We start from the raw sequence: 21,861 nt of genomic DNA on the forward strand, positions 1-21,861 counted from the left end.
CTTCTACATAGAAAGCTTATTCATTAGATCTTAAAATAAATGATAAAGATCTCATCTACAAATCCACAGTGCTAGTGGTGATGCCAGGCATCCCTATTAACGCCATTAACTTGAACAAGACACAAAGTACTTGTTTAGCACAGACCAGTGAAGCCTCCACTAGCAGGCTTTTCTGATGCACTTTCACTGGCCATAGCAAGGGCTGTTGATTCAGAGAAATGAAGGACCTCATTCATTCATGGGGAAATTAAAGACTGGCAGCCAAGATCTCCTTCAGTGACCGAATCACAGCATTTGCAGAAAGGCTGCTGTGCTGCTCAGAGGGGAGGGCACTACAGTCTGCTTCTGTCTGGTTCTCTTTTGCCCTTTAAAATCTCTGGTATCCTAGTGGGAAATCTGTCTAAGCCTGTGAGGTCACTCCTCTTGTTGATGATGTGTTGACTGAATCATGGATACATTTTCAGAAAGTGTCAAGTTGGAACAATTACGTTTTTTACTTGCAATGTAGCTTTGAATTGAACTATATGAGAGGAAAACAGCCAATCCATTATGTTATTTGGATTCCTCAGAAGTCTTTTTAACCCTTCAAAATCCTGTCACAAACATTTAGAGAACTTCCTGCAAGATTGATTTTGTCTGAGTTGTGTTTATTTGGGTTTCTTTTAGGAGAAATCACACTCAGACAGCATGAAGGGACATTACCAAGTGACTCAGTTCAGAACTGGCTTCCATTATAAAGCTGTGGCAGCTGAAAATAAAAATGGAAATTGATGGATGGAGGAGAGTCTTTCAGAATTATGACAAGATTTTTTGGTATACCAGGGCTGTTAACCCATCTATTTCAGCCATCTAATTTATTTGGTTAGGTTAGAAGAGTGTTCTTCATCTGAATGGTGAAGGGAGAGGAGCAGAGACTCTTAGAAAAAGCTTCAGGTAATTCTACTTAAGCAAGAACTGAACACTTAAATCAGATGTTCTCAATCACTAAAGGACGAATGCCTCTGTTGCTACAGGGTTCCTATCCTTCTCACCTGCACATTTTCATTTAATAAGCACAACTATAGGAACCACATACAGTCTTATGCATGTAAAGCTTAAAAAGCAGCACAGAATTCACAAATGCAATCTGGAAGTAAAGATATTGGCTCCAGAAAGAAAGGAGCAGCCAAAAAAATCTTGAGTCAGTGTATCGTTGCCACAGCTACTCTGAGAGTCCATTCATTACCCCACCTAACAAAGTAGAGAAGTATTTTGGGACAGTCTGCAGCCAGCAGACTGCTCCTAAAGGGAATATTTTCTCCAGCATAATTAGTTAAAGCTCTAGGGCCCTTACCTACCCTAGAACTGGAAGCTAAAATAATAACTCACCTTCCATCAAGACCCTGCACCAATTCAGTAAGACGAGCCAAAAAAGCATGAACTAGGTTACATAGCAATAGAATAAGATCCAGACATCCCAGATGATATTGAAGTAGGTGGAATGGCAGAAAAGAAAGGAAAAAAAAGGAAGAGGAGAGGAGAGGAGAGGAGAGGAGAGGAGAGGAGAGGAGAGGAGAGGAGAGGAGAGGAGAGGAGAGGAGAGGAGAGGAGAATTTAAGCAGAGAACAGAAACTGGACAGCACTAGATGGAAATTCTCCATACCATAGCAACGTGCACTTTTGAAATATGATGAACATAACAACAGATATAAGTTCATAACTATGCACACATTCGTAAACGAGTGACTCCCATAGACTGCAAACCAACGTGGGCTTGTTTCTGCATGCGGTAACACACAGCACTGCTCCCATTACGGATGCTGTCTGCACACCTTCCTGACATTTCCCTGGCTTACTAGGAACTCCCTGCCCTGTGCTCGGCTAGCCAGCCAGCAGGTGTGGCTATAGAGCCTGCTCCTGCCTCTGAAACAACCGGATGTCTTTTGGCTGCCAGTGAACAGATGAGGCTGAAATCACTGCGACCATTTCTAAGGATATAATAATACTACAGGCTTACTTTCAGCATCAGAAACCCCAGGGCGTGTTCTGAAGCCATAGTGGTGAACACGACTGCTACATATGTGGGAGTCCTTCATGCCTGTAAAAACACTCAGTTAAAAAAACTAGTCTCATAGAAATTTCCTGAACTGGAAGAGCCAAAGTGATCTTTTTTAGTTCAGGCTTTAATGCCTTATCATTTTAAGGGAAACCAGTTGCCAGGTGAAAAAATCTTCCATACAGCTTGAACAAACGTAGTTTTCTTCTGTGCAGGACTTCAAACCTATTTTTACAGATAACAGCTCCACAGCTATTTCTGCTTTTTAGGTTTTCCAGACACAGCATCATTAACACAAGTAAAGCTAATGAACAAAAAAAGTTAGGAGGAATATCTTAGCTAAAAGCTATTTTCAGCATACTTTTACAGTGCTGTGAGAGAATACTAGCTAGTAATCCACCACTGCCCATGAAACCCTTTTTCTCCTGAAAAAATGATTGTAGGCTGTACCCTGGTGAGCAGGATGACAAACATGAAAGATTTAAAAATATTTATTTAGTATTATTTAGTATAAAATATCTAGTATTTAAATATTCACTGGGTATTACCTATTTAGAACTCACATCGACTACTTCTGTATATGTTGATTCTGTATGATTAGAAGCCACTTTTAGCTTTGTCTGTAGCCTTTTATCCTAACTAAACACGTTTCATCTACGAGTGATCTGCAACTTTATTTCAAAACTGCTTCAAAACAAACGTAAAACAAATGTTTCTTACAGCTTGATTAATGTCTTGGGTTTGGGGGCTTTGTTTTTGTTTTCTTTGCAGTTCTGATGCATGCAGCTCAACGTCACATTGTTTGTCTCCAGTCCAGTCCTTCCCTAAGCTGTGCTGGTGAAATTGCGCGTGGGGTTGCGCAGTGAACCCAGTCAAGGACTTGATCTTGACTAAAAGAACCTGACCAAAGATGGGTATTTTGAACTTGGATTCCTTTCCTGCACAACAGCCCGACAAAGTCGTGGTATGGGTCCAGCAGTAGCCTGCAATGGGAAAAGGGGCACAGGGAAAAGATGGCTGCTGAAGGCAGTACAGGGTGCTTGTAAAACTGCAGCTGTGGCTTTACACACTGAAACACCAAACAATGACTTTGGCTTGTTCAAAATCTAGGGGGAAAAAAACAAGTAATTTCATAGCAATAATACTGCACTCGTGTTCTCATTAAGTTTCTCCAATATTTATGTCTAAATTAATTGAATGCACTGTGAACTAATGACATACTAGAGGAATCAGTATTCATACATAACAAATGAGAATCCACATAGTAGTGAAAGATCAGAAAAAACATACAAGTGGGCACTTGTGGGAGGAAACACCTCCTTACAGAAAACTTACAAAACAAGATACTAACCGAAAATGAATGGGTATCTTATAGTTACCTTGTGTTTTTCTATCACCTGCCTTGAGTGACTACAGGTGTGCAGAGGGACAAACAGGTACTCGTTAACAGTAGCCACAGTGTAGGCCAAGAGGCCAGCCAGTGTCTGCAACTGCTGGTTGTCAGTGGGTGTGAACAGGAGGATGTTACCTACAGAGGTGGCACAAGCAGTTGAAACTTCTGCAGAAGCACGTGGAAGGCAAGCTAAGCTGCTGTTCCACATGCTTCACTGAAACGGAGTCTGAATTATATGGAAAATGTTACTGGGGCTGTCTGGTTTATACTGTATTTTTTGGGAGGCTCTGTTGAGTCACTACATTATATACACTATCAAATTAAAATTCAATTACAATTATTTCCTCTTTATTGTACATATTTTAGAATTTTTACCAGTTTTCTTCTGTTGCATTTTCCAGGTGGTCTCTGACATTGCTAGCAAGAAGTACAAACACTCTGAGCTAGACAGCTGCAAGAGATAGAAGGCTAGGAATCACTTGAATGTTAGAAAAATAACTAGTAGTAAAAACATCTGCTTTTGTATTGGAGTTTTAAATAAATGTTTCTTTTATTTTATGGCCTTATAGCATAACAGCTACTTAAATTCAGTAATTGCAACACAAAATCTTTAAATATGAGCAAAATTTTATGTAACATTGAAATGGAACAAAAAATTCATACCATTAAAATTAGGGCACATCTTAATTTCTTCTTATTTAATCTTGCCTTCTGTGTTACACTTATATTTAAGAACTGTGTGGCCCTTTTGGTGTTGCTGTCTGGCCTGTGACTTGCTGCCAGCCCGTCAGTGCAGGAGTGATGCCAACCCTGTGGCAGGATTAACGAAGTGTTGACTGACAGAAACAAACAGTAGCAACTCTTTCTGTGAGTTGTCTAAGATTCACTGCATGCAGCTCACACGCACGGGTGAGAAAAACCATACAGGCCCTCCTTTAATGAGAACTTCCATGTGTAACAAACAGTTTAGAACGCTTCACAAACTTGTATTTATGAAGCACATGCTACACATGGCTGTTCTTCATCAGCACTAAGCTGATACGTCGCCATGCTTTAAGCTCAAATACTGGGACAATTATGAGGTTAAATTGAGATTTAGAAGCTAGGCTATTTTTAAAATCTCTTACTCTACTAATGCGTATTCCCATATAATCCTATCTAAAAATTTATTTTGAAGGCTCAGAGTAAGTAGGGAAATGGGGGCTTAATGTAACCAAATCTAGAAAAAGCCTAGATGAGCCACAGGTTTGAGTTGGAGCTGAAAAAAGCAGATTTCATTCACTGCATCTCAGTCAGAAGATGGGAGAGAACTCTTGGAAGATCTCAGAAAGAAAAGCAGTACCTCTGAGGCTCCAAGATAAGATGGTAGGCAGAGCTAGCAAATTCTCCAAGAACAAAAAATAAAATAGATTTTGTATGAGGTGGCAAACTGGATCTGACAGTAGCCTAGAAGATATCTGGCTCATGCTCCATCCTTGCTGTTCTGCTGGCTGAAGTGCTTCGGGGTGAATGAACTAATCTTACTGCTGAACTGTCAGATTCCTCACCAGTATTGACTTCTGAAAGGCCTTCAGAAAGAGCTACTGATGGGAAATGCTAGCTAGGATTGGTATTAAAATGTGATGTTCTCCCCCACAAAAGAATGACATTTGAATTCTTTTAGGACCGCACTGAAAAAGCTTTAAAAGGGTAAACAGAGAAGAGATGGTAATCAAATGAGCTCTGCTGTTAAGTGCTGTGATACTGGGAAACTATTTGTCTGCATGCTGCACGCCTCCACTGCTCTGCCCAGTCAGCAAACATAGCATCACTGAAATGGGGAACCATCATGCAAGCAGGAACCTCCTTACAAGAAGAAAACTGGAAAGGGAGGGAGGTGCCTTACATCAAGCATTATTCTGAAGTGCTACAGGTTTCCTTCCATACTGTTTGGGGAGTAGTGCAATTCTGACAGTGAAAGCTGTACTTTGTAAAGCTCTGCTCAACAGCAGTCTGTGAATTTAATGGAGAAGATGTAACAGATGTTGAAACAAAACAGTTATGTTCAGAGCATAAGTATTTTGAACTCACTGGTTAATTTTTTTTTCTGTTCTTGTCAAAGAAAGCTTACATAGACTGTGACAAGACAGAATTACGTGTGATATACAAACATCCTCTCAAAATTCAGAGCTCAAATCTTCCCTTGAGATACTTGAACACAGCTGCTAATTATCTCATAGACCACATTTCACTGTGGTTTGAAGAACACTTGATGACAAAGGAGAAAGCATTCAGTAACACCATCTAGTCTTTAACTGTGCGAGTGCCTCTCAAAAACAGAAGCCCTGCCTTTGTACGAGGGGAAACCTTAAGCTAACAATTTCAGTGCAGAAGTGAGAAACAACCATTGTAAGGGACATTCCTCCATTAAGAGTCTATAGATGAAATATACATGAAGTTCACCTTTCCTGACAAAATGAAACTAGTCGGGAGGAAAGAGAGCAATTCTCCTTGTTTCATGCAGCAGGAGGTGCACCAAGTATCAGGCTCCCTGGCAAAACCCACTGATCTTAAAGCATTGTTCTGCTTTTGTTCTGAGATAGAATGCCTTAAATGCTCAAATATGACCCACCCTATTCTTCATTTCCATACATTGTACCAAAAGCTTCATCATGCTCCAGATAACGTTTCAGTATTTCAACGTCGAAAATGTGAAGAACTGTGATCTCAGTAAAAGATCAATGTGTGCATTTAACAAATGTATTATTGTTGCAATCAGTCTTAGAAGCAAATGCAGCATTACTGAAGGTGGAAACAATGTTGTTGATATCACTGAACACAGGGAAACCAGAATGAAACATAAATGTCCGCCTTATCCTCTGTGACCTCTCAATTATTCACACGCAGCACAACAGCAATTTCACAGCTTATAGTGAAGAGAAGTGCAGCTCAAACTTCCTGTGGCACGTGTGCTCGTCCCTTTAACTTTCTTATTCTGTAATCACTGAGATAAATTAATTTGCAGTGCATTTTAGTGGCAGTAGGAGTTGAAGCAGAAATACCTTTGCCCACTGTGAGCCTGTGTGTTCCTTGTTCTGCTATTTTCCATCCTGATTGTTTTATCTCTGCCACAGTGCCTAATTACCAGAGGAAAAGTCATTGCATGCAGAAGACAATGTATTGGTTGCTAACCCTGGCGGAGTGGCGTAGGATATACTTTGTATCTAAAGCTGGAGCTTGCTAGAACAAAGAACGGCAAAACACTTGTAACTTCCCATGGATTTAAAAAAATCTCAATAATAATAACAGATAAGATCCCAAAAATGGAGCTTAGATAAGTTTCACTCAAATATTTATAACTGAGTGCAAATATTTTTTCAGATGTAGGAAAGCCTAGCACTGCCCACTGCTGCTCAGACTTCACCTATCTTAACCACAGTAATTAAAAAGAAATGAAAACCTTTCTTGACTGAACTTTTGAAACTGGTTGCCATCCAGAGAGTAGCATCTTGATTCCTGAAACTGGCAAAACATTCACTGATTTCTACGAACATCAATGTTTGATTTGGATTATCTGCCATAATTCTACTTTTCAAATCACACCAAACCCGACTCCATTTGTTGCACATACCATGCTTAATACCAGGCCAGCTAGCTTTTGCTTGTATCTACTCTTTTTTAAACGCATGCAGTCGGGCCACAGTGTGCCCCTGTGCTGTTACATAAAACCCACAGGTGTACTGTCAAAAAAAGGTTCACTGTAGGGTGGCAATGGAAACGTTGGCATAAAGAAACGGCCTCTTTAGCTGGGTTGGTCATATGATTGGTATTTGGCAGAGACTCACAGCATGACTCAGTGACAATCTTTTAACAGTGAAGCTTCTCATATAGTAAACATTCCCAAGCACTGGATTCTATAGTTTTATTTCACTGAAGCAAAATCCTATTATATTAAATTATAATGTGGAAACATTCTCTGTTTTAATTTAATGAATAGAGCTCTAAGTCTTTGCCATCTGTTCCACCCTTTAATTACAAAAGCAAAAAAGAACATTCACAATCTCATCACAGAAAGAAGTGATTTGGATACACAGGTAAGTATCAGACTGAATGCTCACACCTGTTACATGCATACATGCCTGTTTCACTGCTGGTAAAGCTATGCTTAGCTGGTATCGTCCTGGTTTTAAATGCATGCACTGGTAGTTTCAAATGGACAAGTGGTTATTCATTCCTTTACCTGAAAATCTTATGTCCAGCACTGTGGCTTCCATTTTAGAAATAACTGCTTTTCAGGATATGTGAATTTATCTTTGTGCTTGCAAGCCATTGAACACCTACAGTCTTCTGGGGGCAAAAGGTGGTACAGAAAAACAGTGAACAAAAAGCCATGTTACAGCTATTCTCCTCCAGCAGATGTATGGTTTGCTGTTTTTTTTGTGTAACATCATAGGCTCTCCTCTGTAAAAGGAATATCTACAGGAACTTCCTCCAACGATCACCTAGAAAGCATTTACATTTAAAACACATGAACAAAAGGCAAGCATTTGCATTCAGTGGTGCTGCCCAAAAGCTTGTCCATTTGTATCATAAGAAAATAATAAGTTGGTTCACCTAGAAGTCACAAATCTCCTCTTAAGGATAACTTACACTTTGAAGAAAGTGCATTTCAGTTTAAGGAAAACAAAAATCAACCAATAAACAAAACTATTCAACCAGCAAAATCTATAATAGTTCCTGTAACACCTCACAGCAGGGGAAGTGAGAACTGATCCAAGAGACATCTTCCTTCTCCTGACCCCCAGCCCTCAGAACCTCCTGCTGTACTGGTTCCATAGCACAGAGTAAGAGCAAGAGTTACTTTCTGGAAAACAGAAGCATATTAAATTGTCCCATGAAAGCAGACGAACTTGTTGTGAAAGAAGTCAGCCCTATCTCAAGGCTACTGCAACATACACAACTTTATTGTGGAAATTCTTTCACTTGGTTATTACTTACACATGAATAATTTCTGCTCCATTTTGGTGAGTTTGCCTGCTGCCTCCAATTGGGCATTGTAAAAAATCAGAACAGTAGTAGCTGAACCAATTAAGTTGCTTGGAATACTAGAAGTACAAATATGAATGATCTTCCTTTGTAACAGAAACTATTTTTTTAAGGGAAGTGTAACCATACTCAGGAAAGAGAGAGCCCTTCTTGAAAAGGTACATTGAGGGGCTACATCTAGAAACAGCTGCAACACAGCAGGTAGATTCCATAGAGTTATGCAGCTGAGAATAATTTATCTTATCATTTTGATGACCTGGATCTCTGTGTATCTCACAGCAGCAAGTAAGGCTATTACTAGCTTCTGCTTTTGAACTTGAAACTGACAGCTTTTGGATGCACCTTACTGCCTACAAAGGAAATTCAGCTAGTTCTTCATCTAACACAGCTCAAGAGCAGCATGAAGTTGGGCAGTCTGGGCCTGTAAGCTTTCAGGATTTGTTGGTCTGGACTTCACTAGGTGTGTGTCTGCAGCACCTGCACAACAGACACACAACAAAACGTTCTGGACACCTGTACTCCAGGGTTAACAAAAGTGGGGTGCTGTTTGTTACTGAATGTACTCAACAGTTACCACCAATAGTAAGTGTATCTATAAAAAGGAAAATCATATCTTTGCTTAGGAAGATTCCAGTTCCAGGTGAAATGAGGAGAGCTTTGTCATTACCATCTACCAGTTTTACCAGGGATTAACGATTCAATTCACAGTCAATTCTTGTTTTTAGGTTAGATGAAAGAATTTTATTAACCAAACTTGTAAGAGTGCATTTTTCACTGCCATCATACACCTCCTTAGAGGAAAAGCTTCTCAAGTTAGAATGGTGTTTCTGAGCCTTACGAGGTGCAGTGGGGATCACTAAATCCCACAGATTGAATAAGTAAAATGCATTACTCAAAGAGGAGATCAGGGTTTGCTCTTACAGTTATCACTGGGAGAACTGGGAAGTCAGGTGCATATGAAGGAGATATCTTTTGTTCTCAGGATTGACCACTGCCCTTTCCAGTCATTTTTTTTTACCTTTCCCAAGTCATGGGAATTTGACAGAAATTATGAGGAAAGGTTGAGGAAGGTGGCCCAGCTCAAGGCTGCCAGGGTAAATAGTTTTAGCTAGGAAAACTGGAAACAATGCTTCATGTAAGAACACAGAGTTAGTAATGAAGAAACTCAGGTTTATCAAGTGCAGCTCCATGCACCTGGGGATATTCTCTCTCCAGGTAATTTACCATTGTTATTTCATTTTGCATGTTTATATATTTACCATTATTGCACACGCAAATATTTTGACTGGCAGTGAGATGGCATGACTAGGAGTTTCTGTTTGGGCAATACAGGATTATGAAGAATGCTTATGCTAAGGACTGAGAGGTGCTGACAACACATGATTTTACAGTGCCAGACCTGAGTCAGTCTGTGCACCTTTGTTTTCATGAATATTAAACTGGTTCTCAAACTTTCTTCAAAAAAGAAGATGTATTCTATCCAGGCTTTGCATAACCCAGCTACAGTAGTGCAAATAATTCCAGGTTACTGTAGTATGTTCTTCAACCCAACCCTTAAAATAAGGCTTTTGGTGAGAACGCAGTTACGTAAGGCTGCAACAAGATTCAAAATGATAATTATTATCCAACTTGTCACCTATTTTTAACGTCTAAAATGGAAGGCACTGAAATTCTTAATGATAATATTCGAAGAGTGAAGCACAGCAGTGAATCTACACAATGAAATCTGCTCAGTATTAGGTTAAAAATAAGGTCAGGTTATTATTTGTAACTAGCAATCACTAATAATACACTTGTTAACCCCAGTGAAACAATATCAGGGTCTAAGAATAAATGTTCCTATGCAGTGAATATAACACAGTTCTCCCTTGTCCTTTAGCACATACACAAATAGATTTCAAAAGAAATTTTCCCTCCTCTGCCTCTCTATTCAAAGCAAGTATTTAAAGCAGCAGCCAGGACACTGCACTGCTGAGAACTGGCACTGAGCTGAGTGCCAAGGCAGTAGTTTAGCAAGGCACCTTTAGCAGATTGTGCATTCCTGTTTTGTCATGCAAGACATCTGTGGTATCTTCAAAACAACACTGGTATAATATTAACATGCTTCTAGAAGCCATGGGTACAGTCCTCCTCAGCTGGGTTCAAGCTTCCTACACTACAACACTCTGGCAGTGCTATGAAGAAAACATATATTTACCTGGCAGGAAAGTGGGGGAGGAATAGCTCACATTTTCTTGCTCCAATCCTTTCTGCAGTTGTTATAGTTTAATACTCCAGTTGCTTGAACCAGATGAAGGTCAGTAGGATAGTCACTGTAAGGTAGCATTAACTGAAGAGTAAACATCTGAGAGAGGAAAAAAGAAAAAAAGCATTGGCTACAATGCAGAAAATCTCCCTCATTCACTCAAATAAATAGGCTACAGAATGACTACAGAGGGTAGGTGTTGCCTGTCTTAAGTGTAACTGGAACTTCAGGACAAGAAGAAGAATGACAGGATAAAGGTAAGAGTCCTTTCTGTTGGCTGAACTGCACTGTGTACTTCTTGCCCATTATCACAGCACTTCACAAGGCCACAGTCAGGCACAGGTAAAATATCTCCGAGTTCAAGCTTAACATTCTTAGATCTGCAGGAAGGGTACTCAGTTCTCCTGGATTTATAGGCATTTAATAGAATTGTAGCCTCATTCCAAATAAAACAAACCTCATTACAGAGCTGAAGGCTCCTGACCTACATTAGCTAGGTGCCTTCTTCTGGATTAGTTTCCACATTTTTCCTTAAGTCTGTGCACCAAGATGAGGAGAGAAAACGCATCCTGCATTGGCTCTAGTCCTAATTCAGTTGTCACATTGTGTGAGAGATCTCAGAAACAAGCAGAGCAATCCTCTGCTGTGATGTTGAAACTTGGGAAAAAAACAACACAAGCACCTCTTACAAGTCCTGCATTTTTTGGATTCCTAAAGCCAATCATTTAGAAGCCAAAGACAGTGATTACTCCATAATATCCTGGCACAAGAAGCAAAGATATAGCAATAAAAAGCTTGATTCGCATCTCCATGACTACTGATTGTGTGCATTAATAATGTGTTGTGTTCCTGAGCGCTTAAACATCATTTATAGAAATAAAAGACTCAAGACAAGGAGAGCTTTCCCAAACAGAACACTTGTGATGCGAGTTGTGCTGATCTGAGCGCTGACAGGAGCACCAGAAAGCCTCAAGTCCTCTGGCAGAAACTTAGCACGGCACTTCACAGATGTTTACAGTATTGGTTTAAAAGGAAGGAATTTAAGCATGTCCCCAAGTATCTACTGAACTTGACTCTAAATGCTTTCATCATGTTCGGCAGGTTACTTAACTGCTGTCCCCTCAACGGGGCTGAAATAATGTCTTTGTCTACCTGGCAACAGTGGCAAAGTGTCTGTCCTGGCAGCGGCAGTATTTGCAAAGTGCCCTAAAGATTTTCACACCTTACGAGGATGTGCAGCATCTTCAGAGCTGAGGAAGAGCCCGGCTGTGTGCCCAAGGGCACTGCGAGGTGCACTCATCAGCAGTGGATGCAGCGTTAGACGTGGAACACTGCAAAGTGTCCAACTCCCCAGAACTACTTCAGCTCCGCTAACTATTACAGATGTAGTATTTGTGAATGAGCAACCCTGCCCTCGGTCTTTTGACTACAAAGTATCTGTGTTTACTGATTACTGCCCTTCACAGAAACCATTTAATGGAAGTCTTAAATGTAAGGGCAGTATTAGTATGTCAGGGATTTGTCATGCCCTATCTGGACTCTGGAGTGAGTCAAACATAAAGAACTTACATTTGCTCATGCTGACGTAACAAATATCTGACAAATAGCTTTTTGTCTAGTTCTCATCTTTTGCAATCATTCTGCTAAGGATCGCAAAGCTTATCAAACTGAAGGGGACCAAGGAGACAAAGAACACACTGTATTTTGTCTTGGGAAGAGGCTGATGTCTGAACACAAGATGTGTATTTCTGGCCTAATTTGATCAGGGAAGTCCATTTGCCCCCAGAGGCAGATGACTTCTACAGTGAAGCATCAACTTCTACACTCTTTGCTGAAAAAAAACACAAACAAAAGCCAACAAAACCTACACACATGAACCCAGGAAGTTAACTCTAGATTATAATCCAGAGATACCACCTTTAGATAACGTAGCATAATATTCTAACTCTGCATTTAGCACTGAAACACCATAGCAACAGACACTTCAGATACGCATTGGCACATAATTTAGATCTAGTAAAATATTCACATAGAGATAAATATGAAGAGATCTAATTTACACGTTGCTTACTCTGTAATGGCCAATCAAAATGATGTTCATTTAGCTGTGTGACGCCTTGCAATATAATTCTGCATAGTTTAAACACTGACTGATGTCTTATACTGTGAAGGAAATGCGGGAGTCACTGCAGTAATTGACAGAACAATTGCAATTGCTAACGTACACGGGAGTGAATTTGAGATTCATTTCAGGCTGTTACAGCATTAGCTTGCACTAATATAGACGGTTTTGTTAAAAAACAAAGTTGGACACTATCAGTCTGATGTGTGTAAGCACAGGCACAGCCAGCTTCAGTAGTAAGCCTTCCTAAAAAATGCCATATGACAACTCGTCAGTGACTCAGGAGCCAGGACTGCACATGGCAGTGAGGACAATCCTTGAGTCATCACAGCAGCCACACCCAGCAGATCTCCTTAGCTACAAACCACACACACACAGCAGCCTGGCACAAATACTAAATACGAGGATTATTCCGACCAGTTTACAGTTTAATCTTGCCGTGTACCTGAAGGACTGCCAAACCCCCAGCTTATGCAATGCAGCAGGCTTTCTTTCATTATTCCCCTTTCCTTTGAAGGTTCTGATAGCTATCTGGGAGAGAAGAGAGAAGCAACCACAATTCATTGAGCTATTGATTATGACTCTCAGAAGGCGGAATAGATCTGACTTCTGATCCGAACGCAGCTTATAGGCTATCTGAGACAACATGAGGATAAAGAATAGAGCTAGTTGTTTTAGATGGAACTCCAATTTTTTCCCTTCTATGTGAGCACCCAGATAACTGGATCCTAAATATTGCTGTGCCAAGTCCTGAATTCTCTTCTAGTCAATGGCACAGCTTCAGCTGCAAGCAGGGAATGATGAATTCCCTACATCCTCAAGCAGTGCTTAGTTGAGCTAAGAGCTATGACTGCCTTTTCAAACAAGAAAGGAACCTTTTCATAGCAGAGCACTCTAACACTAGGCTCCTGTGAACCTACGGCAGATTTGGGAGCCACCACTTTTGCTTTAGAGACAGCAGCAATCACTGTTGGAATCTGTAAGGAGCACTGCCCAGCACACATTACGTGTGTTTTCTCTGCACATATCAGATAAAACATCACAGGACTTCAGTTGCAGTTTCATAAGCAAGTAAGTTAAGATTTTCCTGCTGCTGAGAAGGCTTTATTTCTCCTCCTCAGCTTTTCTGATCACTCACTTTTGCTGGCAACAGAAGTGGCACACTGCAGAACTGTGACCAGCAACAGCCCCAGGTGGCTGCCCACCAGCTGGGAATTCCTTGCTCTGAATCACCTCTGCAAGGTGCTGAAGCACTTATTTCTCTTGAGGCTAAGGCACAGAGTACTAAAATTGTTGGTTTGGATTTTTTTCTGAATATTGTGGAAAGTAAATTAAAAGAGCAGCAGTAATTAATGTTTTTTTTTAGTCAGAGCATAACTAACATTGATATCAGAAAGAATTCAGAATCTGGGTTTCACCAGGAATACCACTATCTCTATGAAAACAAAAGCTAAATATGGTCTTTAAACATCTTACTATGCCAGAACAATTACTAGAGAAAATAAACTTTAACTTAGTTAAACAAGAGACAATGTTATTGCCTTATCTCCTTTCCATTTGTGTTCAAGATTATTTGGGAGGTACTGAAGAAGCAGTGCCACAAAACAAATTCTTGCAATTTTTCAATGAACAACACTTTTCCTTCTAGTTTTAAGGCACAGAACTACAGGCATTTGAGGATGAGCAAACCCATGGAAAGGACACCGAGGAAAAAAACTGAAAGAAAGGCATGCAAAAAAAATAATGCACATCTTATAGGGAGAGTGTGACGTGAAGGAACCGAGACTGATGAGTGAGAACAAACATTCTTTCCCCTTTGCTCACTATTTTGTTTCTTTGCTTCAACTGCAGGCAAAGGATTTAACCCTTTCCACTCCCTGTCAAGAGACAACTGATCCCTACTAACCAGAAAGCCTTTGGTGAGTGGGTAACTCCGAAAGAGCAAATGTCCAAATTCTGATCCACTTTACTGATTTTATTTTTTTTAACTGGTCACTTCACACGCTTTGTTAGTTACTGTAGGGAAATGCACATGACTAGCACCTCTGTCATTTAAGATGAAGATCACTAAAATACATATTCTGCTACAGACCACACATTTACATTCCTTTTGCTTCTTTTTCACCACGTTATTTTTATTTCTTACTGGTACCTTTACAAAGCAGGTGCTCGCCCGCACCGAGGCCCACCAGCTCCCCGCACACTGCTGGCAGCGCACACTGCTCTCAGCCCCTCACCCCAGAGGTTTGCAATAACCACGCTCTGAGCTACGAGTGCACGGACAGCAGCAGGCCGCGCACAATTACAAGCATTCCTCTCCCTCTACAAGACCTCAGGAAGCCAGGCACGCCGCCCGGGCTACGCTCCCAGAGGAGGGCAGCTCTATACCCCGCTCCCCCACAGCTCTCCCACCTCCTCAGGGCCGCGGGCGGAGCCGAAGCCCCGCAGAGCTGCCCACAGCCGCACCCTGGACGGGCGGGAAAACCTCCTGACCCCCGGCTCCTCCCGCGCACGCGCGATAACCCCCTCACAGTGCGCAAGCCCCGAGCCCCCCAGCTATTATGCGCCGCGCGGAGTTGCGCATGCGGAGCCTCGAGTGCCGTCGGGCCAGTTGGGCCGGTCCTGCCCATAGTGCGCAGACGCGGTACCTCACCGCTACTGCGCACGCGTCGTCACCTCCCATGGCGGCTCCCTCCCCTCCCCGTAGTGTAGTTGGGGCCGTGACGTCAGCGGTGGCGGCCATTACACGGGCAGTGCGAGCGAGAGAGCGGCAGAGCTGCCGTGGGTAGGGCGCCGTTTCGCCCGCCGCTCCCGTAACTTCTGCTGTGCTGCATCTGCCGGCAGCGCGTTGTTGGGGCCTCCGGGAGGAGCGGCGGCAGCTGGTGAGGAGGAGGAGGAGGCGGAGGAGGAGGAGGGGGCGGCGGTGAGCGAGCGGGTGCGTGCGGGATGGAGGAGAAGGTGTTCACCAAGGAGCTCGACCAGTGGGTGGAGCAGCTCAACGAGTGCAAGCAGCTGTCCGAGGGGCAGGTGAAGAGCCTCTGTGAGAAGGTGAGCGGCGGAGCGGGGGGGAGGGCGGCGTGCGGCCGCGGGGACGGCGGTGCGGGGCGGGGGCGGCTCCTCCTGGCCGGGCGGGCGCGAAGAGGGCTGCGAACAGAACGGCGGAGCGGTGCCGGAGCCGCGGGGCGGCTTCGGTGGGCTCTGCTCGGTTCCGCTCGGCGCCGCCCGCGCGGCCCGGTGATGCCTCAGCCGCGGCCCCTCGGCGGGCAGCGCCGCGGCCTGGCCCCGCCTCCCACCTTTTCATCGCCTCCTAAAATGGCGCCGCTGCCGGGATCCGCGGCTCGAGACCCCCGTACGCCGCCGGGCCCGGCGCTGCCCTGCGGGGATGGCTCAGGGCGGGCTGTGTGTCACGGGGGGAGCGCGACGTGAGATCAGAGCGGGGCTCCGTGCTGCCGTGAGCCCGGCAGCTTTTTTTTTTTTTTCTTCTGCTTTTAAATATAAGAGCACGCTTAGTTATGATTGAGATGGAAGGTTAGGTTGACTTTGGGAGTCGTTTGTTCAGAATAAAATGGCGCTCAGTGAAATGAAGCTCGTGTCGCTGTTGATTTCTGTGGTGACTGATGGGGAATGCTGGGATCTGCAGACCGGAGTGCTGTGCTGTGTTTGTTATACAGGAAGGTCTTAAAACCAGCCTCAGACAGACCGTGCTCTGAAATGAAAGGGAATAAGAGCTGTAGGGATACCTTGGTTGTATTGTCCGGTCACGCTCCAATGAATTGAATGAAATCTTCACCTTTCGAGGTTTATTATTTTTTCCTGGAGGTTTTATTTTCATCCATCCTTCGATTGAAGGAATTGCCTTTTTTGGGGGACCTGGAAATCAATGCGTATGGAAGTTACCGACGTACACGGTTCTAAAGAAGGCTGCATGCCTACTGCAGGAAGAAATGAGGGTATTTTAAGTTTGGCACTATGCCTTCAAATACTACAGCATGTTAGTTTAGAAGCAAACTGTTTCCATAGGACTTAGAATTAACTTGCAGGGCTTTTGGCCAGATGTGTTCTTGTTGTGTCCAAATTTCAGTTGACTGACATTCCAGCAACTTGAAATCATAACCATTAGATATGGTTTGTGTATTTAAAATTGTATTTAAAACTGCGTTGCAAGCAAGTAGCAGTTTAGGGATTGTTTTCCATGTGTGTCTCCAGTGACAGCAGTCCGGCTTCTTCCTTGTGTCCTGTTTGCCATTATTGATACGCTGATTCAAGGTCTGAATCCTGGGTGGGTATTTCTAGTGAGGCTGTATGGTAATCTATAAGAACCCAAGGAATAAATTAAATGCTTTTCATTTACTGCATGTTCTGGATAGGTGAGGAGTAGGCATACCAATAGAAACTGTACAAAAGGCACTATAGTCATGTTCATAATTTGTGTGAGAATGGAGGTGTTTTCATTTTTTTCTAATGAAGAATTGAAATAGACTTTATTTCTGGATGAGTGTGTAGTGTTCATCGCCAAAATAGATTCTTGACACTAGGAAAGAAAAAATTGTCTTCACCTGAAATTGTCTTCATGCTTCTGACAGGTTTTTAAGGCAAGGAATCACGAGGCAGGTGGGAGTAGCGAACTCTTCTGGTGAGGCTGAAGGAATCATAAGTGATGAGTTGTGGGAATTGTTTTGGTTAAGGCGTTGGAATTAGGTTACAGAAAGCTGTCTGTCCAACTGCTGTATTCTGAGATGAAAGTCTGCAAAAATAGGAGAGAGAGTGATGTGAAAATACCACTGAGCAGCAGCCACTCTTTGCCACAAGTTGGGTGTTGGAACCAGCTCCAGACCAAAGGTGGCATCTCTTTGGGTAGCGTGACACTGTGCTTGAGATAAAGCTCTCTCTCTCTTACTGGGCTGCGGTTAGTACTTTGTGAGGTACATCCAGGCTGTTTGTGTTACAGAAGAATGATAACTATTGGTGGATTTACCAGGGCTTCCTGCTAGTGGTAGGTGAGGTGCTGTGATTGCCAGTGCAAGCAATTGGAAGCTGTCCTCAGAGGCCCAAGCTTTCCATCATCCTTCCGTCCCCTCTGGTGGGTTGCTGTGTTCCCAGAAGCAGGGCATTAGCTGAATTCTGTATGTCTGCTAAGGGTCCTCATTTATCCTGTTTCCAGGCTTCCAGCACCAGCTCTCAGCAGTACTGAATTATGCATCATGTTTTCGTTATTGTCAGTAGTTGCATGAATGCAATCACACCCAAAGGTTATGTTTTTCCATAAAGAACTTACATGTTAAGGATGGTGTCAGGTCCAGTTACTGTTCCGAATGACGGGTGAAGACCCTATCAGACAGAAGCTGTCATTCCTCAGTGCACTGAGCTGTAGCTAGGATAGGGAAAAGTAATCATTCTTGTGAGAGCTTTTCCCTATAACACACAGTTTATTAGGTGATCTTCCTGACTGGTATTTCTGGATCTTTTGAGGCTTTGTGTGTGAAGACTGGTGCCTGTCGAGTAAGGTGAAGCCTGAGGGCTCTGTTATGTTTCAGTATTGATACCAAAAGAACATAACAGCTATTTGCAAACACCATGTCAGCACAGTATCTAAATGCCATTCATGCATTGCAGTTACTCTCTTGGTGCATCCTGTGTTGTGCCTCATTCCCTCGGTGGTGGTAACTGGTAGAAATGTCTTCCAGAGCTAGGAATAATTTGTAGTCATAAACAATATCTGCTTTCATAGACTTGAAACAAGTCTAACTGACAATTAAATTATTCTAATGTTAATATTTTCTATTAATTTTGCTACAGCAGTGACAGATTTTTATGTGCTTTAAGTATTCCTTAAGTGTTAGCTTTGAAGGACTGTTACAAATATGTGCCTGACTCAAGTATGGCATTTATTGGCCACATTTGCCCTGCTGAGGCTGAATTGTGCACTGGCTGCTGTCTGTGTACAGAGGAGAAAGGAAGTCCTTTGTGGCCAGGTGAGGTTTTTTTCCGCTGCCCACTTACAACAAGGCTGCAGTTCTTTTCCATCCTTTGTGGGAAGTGGTCTCGGTGGGACTGTTCTGATGCACAGCTCAGGAAAGGTGGGATGGCAGTCCAGAATGGAATGCAGAAGTGAGCTGAATTTGTGGATGCCATCCCCATGGGTTATTTCAGAATCTATCTCTGAGTGGAGGAGATGTCTGGGAGCCTCTCGCTGGGAAGAGCTGGGCTGTGAGTGGCTTTGAACATAGCCCCCAGTTTCTTGAAGCAGGCAAGCTGGTTGTATGCTGTGGTGCATTGTCAGGGCTCTCACTGTGTACTTCACATGTGTTTTACTGGTAAGTGCATGGATGGTGGTGCTATCTAAAAATTTCTTAATTGAATGGAGTTCTGATATCACTAAGCCCTTTTCTAGGAGCCTGGATTGAAACCTTGTCTCTGTAGCTTTTGATCTGTAACAAAGTTTGTGATCACACTTGCTATTTGGTCTGTCACCACTGCTAACTTTCCTAGTAGAAGAGTTTCTGGGCTGTGCTGATTTCTGGTACACTGGCTTGTCAGAGGTGGCTTTTTTTTCCTTCTGTCATCCGCCACCTTTAACACCAGGTCTTCCATTAGATTTTCTGAGTCTAATTGCCAATGAGAACAAGCCAAACATGCGTACCAACTGCAGCTGTACCAACTGCTCCAACTCCTTCAGCTTTCTTTAAGCACTGTGGTTCTAGGAGGGCAGTGTGTTACTGATGCAGCTCATTTTTGGGTCAAAAGCAAAACCTATGGTCAAAGTTCACTTCTTGCGTAGCACAGGATGAGCAAGTTTTGTGAAGCATGCTGTTTCAAGCTGTTACTGCCCTGACATCTCTGCCCCAGTTCTTCAGAGGCCCTGTTCCTTTGTCTCTGCTGTATTAGCTTTGTGCAGGACATGTTGTGCGTCCCTGCACTTCTGACAGAAGAAGGGAGAAGACAGTGGAAGGCACAGTGTTTCATGTCTTATTTGCTACCACATTGGCTTATGGAGTCACTAGAAAAGAAACTGCTGTGGGCAGGAGGGCCCTCTTCAGTTGTTTCAATGGGGACGGGAGGACAGGAGAAGGCTGGAGACTCCTTTGTTACTGCCTATTGAATTTACTTGGGGATTGAGCTGTTAATGCTTCAATCTCTGGAGAATTACAGGGTGAGAAGGTTTTTGTGACATTTTAATGACTGCTTTAGGTTATTGTGGAATGCTTTCACAAAGAAAGACGCTTTCACTCCCAGTGTTCTTACGATAGCGTTAATATAAAATGGAAAGTGTGCCCTTGCACAGAAGACATTTGAAGTGTCAGCCTTGCCAGCCTTCTCACCTAGTGCTGATTACAACACTTTGGTTATGTGTATGAGAAATCTGTCTTCTGCGCATCGCTTCTTGTAGTGCTAACAGCTTTCTCTTTGGTATTCTGTGAAATTGAGTTGTGCTGCTGTTAGTGCTTCTTTCTTTTAATTAGTTTTTACTCGCCACATTCATTGTAATCAGATGGAGTGAAAGATATTCCAGTGTTGTCATTTTGGGCATAGCTTAAAATAACAGAAGTGAGTGTTAGTAAGTCAGAGCAAGTTTGTACTTGAGTTTCTACGGTGTAAGGGTAACGACACGGACAAGACTGTAGATTGATGTCCCTTTGCAGATCTACCTCTGGTAAAGCTGTTGCCTCCCAGGATCTGATGACGGTGCTGCTCTGTGATTGCTCCCAGGCCATGCTCAGTTAGTCATCACGGATGCCTTAAGCAGTGCAATGACCTTACCTGTCTGGCTTTGGCATGAGTTATGGAGGGCTTGTGCAGATGGCTCTGCTGAGAGGCTCCAAGGAGCAATGATACAATTTCCCTTCTCACTTAGGGACCCTTAAAGACTACAGCAGCATTCAATAACACCGTTGTTGCTGTAGACTTCTTTCTTTAGGCAATATGTTAAGCTGGAAAAAGCAGGTAGTTTATTCCTGCCTAAAGAATAAATACCCAGTTGAGCAACTCTCCGACGTTTCTGCAGGGTATGTAGGAAGTACCTTCCAATATGGGTGTTGAATCCTTGCTCACTGGTTTTGAAGTACATATCTTCAGTGGGACACGTGCCTGCCCAGCCGGCCAGCTGATGCCTGACTGCATTTAACATCACTGCACCTAGCTGTGGTTGGAGTTATTTGAACAAGAAATTTGAAAATCCTACAAATCTACCACCATCAGTTTAGCTTCACTTATCAGACCTGCTGGTTTGGGAATGGCTTCAACCTATTTCTTTTTTTTTTCATAAAAAATGAATTCAGCTTGCTGCTATGGGCAGGGCTGAAGGCAGTCTGTATCATTGATCAGCTTCATGCATTATTACTGTTACTCTTTTACTTGGATCTCCAATATAGAGAGGGACCCATCTGGTTTTCCTAATTGATTTGGCTTCTTGATTTTTTTTTTTTCCTAGATTATTTAAAATTCAAAATTAAAGGCACAAAGAAAGCTTGAATATTGTGAAATGATTATGACACTGAATTCTTTTGGGGATGCCCCTTCCTGTCCTCATTTTCTCCTGGTCCACTATTGTTACTTAAATAGCACTTCCTCTTCTCCTAAATCTCTCTCCAAGGGAAGCAGCATTCTTTTCAGGTACTATTAGATATGTACAGCTGCTAATGATTTTTGCAAATTGAGTTTGAAGGGAATATCAAGACTGTAGAAAGTGTCAGTCATTGTTGTGCAGTATGAAGGAATAGGGAATTACTTGGCAAAAGTTTACTGCCTGTACTCATTCTTACAGACCTTCTAGAATTCTTAGGAGAAATAAAGTGATTGTCTCACCTAATCTCACATGCAGTGCTGGCATTAGGATTAATATCTTGGTTGGCCAGCATCTTGTGTTTGTTCAGTTACTCTTCTAAGCAAATAGAAATTGCTAAGAGTGAGGCAGCAGTTGTTGCTCTGCTGTAGAGTGGCAAAGAAAGGTACTTAGCTTTGTGGTGAAATATTAAGCTGGTTTCTACTAAGCTTTTTGAGTTAGGTGTCTGTAGTTTGCTTACGTAGTCATTGAGATAGCGGCC

The 21,861-nt window shown here is 42.6% G+C and overlaps 1 protein-coding gene and 1 long non-coding RNA gene across 2 annotated transcripts in view; one reads left to right on the top strand and one right to left on the bottom strand.

The window, feature by feature from the left end:
* Positions 1 to 8,152: 8,152 nt before the first annotated feature.
* Positions 8,153 to 15,319, bottom strand: LOC122164435. Its single transcript, XR_006170219.1, has 3 exons — positions 15,233 to 15,319; positions 10,651 to 10,797; positions 8,153 to 8,271 (listed from the first exon to the last, which is right to left on the bottom strand). It is a non-coding gene; the product is annotated as an uncharacterized LOC122164435 (long non-coding RNA).
* A 413-nt stretch (positions 15,320 to 15,732) lies between these two features.
* The window catches only part of PPP2CA (protein phosphatase 2 catalytic subunit alpha), a 15,443-nt gene continuing 9,314 nt past the window's right edge, over positions 15,733 to 21,861 (top strand). Inside the window, exon 1 of the mRNA XM_042826093.1 lies at positions 15,733 to 15,868. Coding sequence (XP_042682027.1) covers positions 15,767 to 15,868 — 102 coding nt within the window. The 5' untranslated portion in view covers positions 15,733 to 15,766. The remainder of the gene's footprint in view (positions 15,869 to 21,861) is intronic.

Source organism: Centrocercus urophasianus, unplaced genomic scaffold, assembly GCF_019232065.1.
Source record: "Centrocercus urophasianus isolate 14NV4802_14NV808 unplaced genomic scaffold, USGS_Curo_1.0 seq_26, whole genome shotgun sequence".
Lineage (NCBI taxonomy): Eukaryota > Metazoa > Chordata > Aves > Galliformes > Phasianidae > Centrocercus > Centrocercus urophasianus.